The sequence below is a fragment of the Parasteatoda tepidariorum genome, chromosome 2 (assembly GCF_982258835.1).
Source record: "Parasteatoda tepidariorum strain Cologne lab strain chromosome 2, Ptep-v5.0, whole genome shotgun sequence".
NCBI classification, from domain to species: Eukaryota; Metazoa; Arthropoda; class Arachnida; order Araneae; family Theridiidae; genus Parasteatoda; species Parasteatoda tepidariorum.
This window is the reverse complement of record NC_141756.1, coordinates 36,935,291-36,941,796: the sequence shown is the minus strand read 5'-3', so window position 1 is coordinate 36,941,796 and position 6,506 is coordinate 36,935,291. Positions and strand designations below refer to the sequence as shown.

At 29.8% G+C, this 6,506-nt stretch overlaps 1 protein-coding gene across 1 annotated transcript in view; it reads right to left on the bottom strand.

Annotated features, from left to right (window-relative positions):
• Positions 1-1,692: 1,692 nt before the first annotated feature.
• Ndg (Nidogen) overlaps positions 1,693-6,506 on the bottom strand; it is a 36,154-nt gene continuing 31,340 nt past the window's right edge. Inside the window, exons 19-21 of the mRNA XM_043049784.3 lie at positions 4,368-4,491; positions 3,158-3,273; positions 1,693-2,022 (exon numbers count right to left, since the gene is read on the bottom strand). Of these exons, the coding sequence (XP_042905718.2) occupies positions 1,889-2,022; positions 3,158-3,273; positions 4,368-4,491 (374 nt within the window). The 3' untranslated portion in view covers positions 1,693-1,888. The remainder of the gene's footprint in view (positions 2,023-3,157; positions 3,274-4,367; positions 4,492-6,506) is intronic.

Genomic DNA, 6,506 nt, shown 5'->3' with positions numbered 1-6,506 from the left:
GCCAAGGTGTTCTTAAATTCATTCATATTGCAAAAAATAGGAATGGAAGTTGTTATTTAGTAATAAAAATGATCATTTAGTTCTAGACAGGGCCTTACTTGCTAATCTAGTTTTTCAATGAATATTTACATTACAGTCTTACATTATGGATCTTGGAATTATCATCTACGTGGTGTGTAGTGTTTTTAAAAAATGCTTATTTTTGTTTTTTAAAAGCCTTTAAAGGTGCTTTTTTCATTGGGTGCTTTTTCAAAAATGAGATTTTTTTTCTTTACAATCTCGATTTTCACCACATATTATGCAAAAGCATGCTTTTTACATTGTTCTATCCAACATTTTCACAATTCATTCAACAACAATCCATTTTGGCGTACCTTCAGTCCATAGCATATTAAAGCTGCAATCATTTTACATGTGTAAGGAATTACTTGCGAGTCTGCATGTGCATCTACTGTGAGATTATTGCACTCTCATGTGCAACTCTGCTGCATTTTGCAAGATACTCTCAATTTCAGGCTTCATTTTCCACCCTCAGATATCGAATTGAAAAATCTCTTGATCATTTTATAATGGCTAATATAATAAAGAAAATAGTTCTGTCAGAAACTAGTTATTTTGTCTTGATCGTGTAAAGTCTTTGAAAATTATTTTGCATTTTGTTAACGTACATAGTGCTTAAAAGCTGCTTATTTTTTGTCGGAAGATTTGGCTACACACCCTGATCTACCCATAACATATTTAAATTCATAATGATTATAATTATTAAGTTTAAAAAAAAAGTGCAGTATGCTCTCCATATCTCGAATACCCTGTTATGTCAAAAAAATATTTTTTACCCGTGCCATTACATATCCACATAATGTTAATTTGAATTCCTGTGTTGAAGAGTTTCTTCTCAAAACCTGGTTATGTCGAATATTTTTCGAAGTAGAAATGGAATTTTTTCAGAAAAATTACAATTATGTAAGTTTATAGTAAACCAATTATTTTTTTATTTAATGCATAATTACTGTCTTACTTTAAAAAATGAAACTATCATTACTGTATTTAGACTTATAGTCAATTATCATTACATACATATTTATTAGTAATTTTTATGTTTCATTACTCTACTTTTTAGTGTATTTACTAAGAATATATCTTTCCACTTTCTAGAACATATTTAGTTCTGAACATGCTATCTCGAAATTTTTTTAGCATCTCTTCACCTTTGAGATATCGAGAGTATACTGTATTTCGAACTTGAGAATTCAAACATAAAATTTGGTTTGAATACCTTAAAAATGATTCTCAAAAACGATATAATAAAATCGTATATAATGTGCATCAAAAATTTGTGTCACATCTCTAAATCAGCATAAAATAAAAGTTCTCTCTTACTAAGTATATCCAAATGTTAAAAGTTTCTAATCTCACTTACTGCCGTTATTGTTTCAGTAACTTAGTTTTATAACAGAAAAAAGTACTTTTATGACTTTTTTAAGTAATAAATTAAAAGGTCAATCACTTTTTTTAATATTTTCATTAATTGTTAGGAATCATTTTGCAATATGCCTTAATTCAGTTAGCAAAATTATTCACTCCCACCGTAGCTTGATTTTATAATAAATCTGCATCCTTGTATATTTTTTTTATTGCACCTATACTTATTATCTATGGTCATTTAAAAGAATAAAATAATTAACTGGCATATTATAGATAAAAATTGTTTATTAGATGAAAGAAAAATGAAATACATATATATATGTGTGTTGCTCCACTAAAAAAATTCCATTTATGTACTTAAATGCTTATGAAATGAACTGACAGGCATGCAGCATGAGTTTTTCATAGGAATGATGAATCAAATGATTCACTAATTGTTCATTCATGGGAAAAGATGTTTAAATCAAGATCTGTCTGAGCATTCAATCTGTTCACCATCTTCACTTGAATCTGGACAGACGCAAGATCTGCTTCCTTTTCCATCAGGCAAGCATAGGTATCTGCACCCTCCATTGTCAACGGCACATGGACTGCCCACTGAAAAATAATATGGTGAATATAATGGAATGTAGGATATAACAATAAAGGTAATAGAATATGTTCATAGTAGGAGGCAATAGCTCAAACCACTGATTGAGCTAGGGGTAATGAGTTCAAGCCTGATAGCCAACAAGACAACTGGCGTGTTTATGCAGTAAGGGGAATATAAATCTGTTTGTGGCTGAAAGTCTACTTGTTGGTTGTGATGTGGAAGTTTGGTGGGATGGGTACCAGCACTGGTGCTGACCAGGATCAAAATTATGTGGCATTCCTACCATAGTCTTTAAAAGACTGAGCCCTTAAAATGGTTGAAAGTGCTGTTCATGGTAGAAATAAAGAAAACATTGTAGTAGTAGGCATTCTCATTTATCAATTTACCAAAGAATTTTCAAGAAACTAGAATGGGTGATGAAAGAAGGGATTGTGTTTCGTAGCAACTATACTGTCCCAATTGTTATTAGATCCTAGATTAATTAAACTAATTTCAGGACAGACGTAGTTTGGTTAATGGATTTTTTTTTTCATTGATAAAACTATAAAAATCAAGCCTATAGTAAATAAAATAGTAGTATAAAATTATTTTTTTCGTTATCACCTTAATAGTTATTTCCTTGTCAAATAAATGTATACTTTACTTCCATTCATTTTGAAGGTGAAACTTTTTTATCTGTTGATTACTGTATCTTAGAAAGTCTTTGAATAACTAAGAGTTTCCTATTAATTGTTTGAAGGATAAATCCCCTTCTATAAATGAGGAAAATAATTCACTTCTTTGTCAACTATCGCTACCAAGCAATGCACCACACTCATTTTGGCCATCACTATTTTCTAAAAATTTGAGTAAAAGTGCATTTAAAAGAAAGACGAAAAAAAGGATTATATGATAAACTTTTAAGATTTTATTACATATGAAAATTTTTCAATGATAAACAAACTTTGAATATCTTTTTTGAACTAATTGTTCCAGATACTGCCACACCTGTTATAACCGCGATAAAAAATGATAGATGAGCTAATGTAATTTAAAATTATTAAAGTAAATGTTAGCGAAAATTGTGAAAAGATATTTAATTTTTACGTTAGCTGAGGAAAATGAATAATTTTAGTATACAATAATGGTAAACATAAATACCTGATGGACAGTATGAGGGTAACGAGACTAATCCATACATTTTTCCACTACCTCCTGCAGGTACTTCTAGAGGCTCTGCTTCGCCTCCATTAACATCCACTCGGTGTAAGAATTTTCTAGGAAAGAAAACATTTTTTATTGTAAAGATGTCTTTTGTGTTCTAAAAACAGGAATTGTTGAAATATCTATAGTGATTTTAAACTGCTTTGGTAAATTCCAGGTAGCTCAGTAAAAACTGACTAAATATATGTGCATCAGTTACATTTACTGTCTCACCATATCCGAAAATTGGGAAATAGGATGCTACATTTTATTTACCTTCTGTTTTAAGTTTTGTTTGAATTATTTGCTTTACTTTTTTAAAATTGTAATCTTGAGTTCAATCTGGAAAGAAAAAAAAAAAACATTACCATTGTAAGGCAACATTTCCCAAACTGTAGGTCATCACCATCCAGAGGAGCAAGAATCGATTTGCGGCAAGATATTAAAAGTATGTTTGTTTTCTATTTTCAAAAATTTGAAGAACTCAATAGTTTTCTATATAAGAAGAATAGAATAAATAATGTATGCATTATTACATATATCCATAAAGTCGCGATCGCACTGTGATTAAAGCACTGAGCACCCTATGAAAGACTATCTATTCCCGGTGATGGTGTAATATTCCACCCTAGCTTGTCTGAGAAGTAAAACTCTGTTCGTAATACTGTCCACATTACCTTTGCTTTTGCCACGAAATTAGTCTCTAATTAGCTGATATGATAGTTCTTTTAACTAAATCTTTCTCATCAGTAGGATCTTTGTAACTAAGAGACTGGTATTTATACGAATCGAACTTACCCTTACTTAATTTTATTCGTTTTTGCATATTTTAGTCTTCAATAGCATTACTTATATTGGAAACGTTGGTTTTGCATTGAAAGTTGATCCTATAACGGCCTAACTTTCGCATTATCTAATGTTCTTTCTTTCTATCTTTTTTTTCTCCCCAAAATGATTAAAACTGGTAACACATTTTTTTAAAAATTTATTTTGATAAAACAAGTAATATAATGTAAATTATGTTTTGATTTGAAATTATGGATTTTTAAGACCAAAGGGGCAGCCAAATAAGAAATTATCACCTTAGCTTTAGCACTAAATCTTCAGCAAAAAGGTACTTATTACTACAAAGTTTGATGGATGGGTTGAAAAAGAAAATTATTCTTACATTTCCCAATCTGTCCAATAGATATGGTTTTCATGGATTGCTATACCAAATGGATAAGCTGCTGGTGTGTACACTATTCTTCTGCTTTGGCCGTTTAATGCTATACACTCTATTCTTCCTAAGCCTGTAAATAACATTAGATAGTAAAAATTGAGAATCCTTTGGATAGATTCTAGTACAGTGAGCAGAAAATATCACCCTGAAATAGCATTTATCAAATGATCGGATTTTCGCCTACTTAATAATTTAAAAGATTTTCCAATCTTAATAATTTAAGCGATTGGCCTCAAATATTCTAATTAATTGGTACTAGATATTAGTTGAATTAAAGAATTAGACCCCAAAACATACTTTCTATAAATAAACACCCTTTTTTTCAACGAATTTGGATTTTTGATCATCAATAGTATGCAATCCCAATAAGTTTAGCTAAGAGAGTAGTCAAAAGTTTGTACCCAATAGTGTTTTTTTTTTCCTTATCTCGAAAAGTAATAACACAATTTAAAAATTCTTGCTCTCATCTACTGAAGTCGGACAATTTTTGAATCAGAATCCGAGTGTTTACATTATTTTAAACAATGTAATTTTATCGGTTGATTAGTTTCTGAGTTTTATAATTTAAAAAGGATTTTATTTAAATGTTCACTATTCATAAACTATTTGAACGATGAAGTTCGAATTTTTTATTTTGTCATTGAAGTTACATAATCTAAGATGGTGTTGAAAATGAATGCCCAAAAAGTTCAAAATTTCTTTGGCTGTTGTTAAAAAAAAATAATTATAAAAAAAAATTTTTATCCATGAAACTATCTTTCGGTTAACGAGTCTCATGAGTGGATGGTTATACATTTAAAGATGTGATGGAAAATGAGAAATAAACAGTTAGGGTCCCAAACTTTCCATTACTCTCCTGCAAACTATAAGAACCTTATTTTCTAGATTGTGTTAACCCCCTCCCCTATTCCGATAATCAAAAATCCAAATTTGTCGGGAAAAGTATGTTTTTATGTATAGTTCCGCAACTTAATAAATAGTTATCATTAGTTAATTAGCATATTTTAGGTAAAATAGAATATAGAATTCATACCATTAAAATAAGTTATTAGTAAGTAAAAATGTGATTATTAGAACAAAAGTTATATAGGGTTATGTCTTTTTTTTTTTGAACATGAAACCTAATCTGCTGTAAAGAAAAATATCTTTTGCCCTGCTATTTCACTTGATTCTGCCTATAGCAGGATAAATCAACATTTTTGGATGATTTTTTAGCATTTGTTTATTAATGCTTACTGCCTTTTTAAGGGATAGTTCTAAAAATGCATAGCAAGTTAACAATAATTTTTTTTTCATGAAATAAGTTAAATTATTTTGCATTTTTTTCTTTCAAATTTTATCTGATAGCGCACATCAAGCAATAGATTCATAATGTAGACATTTTCACTTTGAAGGCAGACTCAAAATTAGTTTTTTTTTTTTTTTTTTCCTTCCAATTACCAGAAGAAAAATGATTTTTTTTTTTTTGATAATTTGAGAAATTAATTTTCCTACATTTAGCAAATATTTAAGTAACAATTTTTTTTTTCATTTTGTAGTTTTTTTTTTTTTTTTAGTATTTTGCACCATTTTTTATTTTAATAGTTTTTTTTACATTTTTGAATTCCCGCTCAAAATTTTTTTTAATGTTCATGCATTTTTTTAAAGAAATTTTCTAGTTCATTTCACTACACTTAATTTTATTGCACACAAGTATTGGAAGAATTAACAATGCAGTACGGATCGCTCGCTACCTTTAAAAATCCTTCTGGATCTCGGGCCAGAGGAAGACCTCCAACTAGATGGCTGGACGACACTACTAAAGATCTCAAAGTAATAAAGATTAACAACTGGAAAAAAGTCGCCATGAATAGGAGGCGTTGGAGGCTACGCGTGGTTGAGGCAGCCAAGGCCTGTACGGGGCTGTCGTACTGAAGAAGAAGAATTTCGACGTAGAAATGGATTTTTTAGATTGCACAGTTCAAAAGATAATTATTTTGAGGTAATGAGAAAGAACTGTTACTCATGACTGTTAGGTCAAGTTTAGCCTATATCTAATGCCAGCGGTGTCTACGCTTACTTTGAAAATGGCACAAAACGTCAATA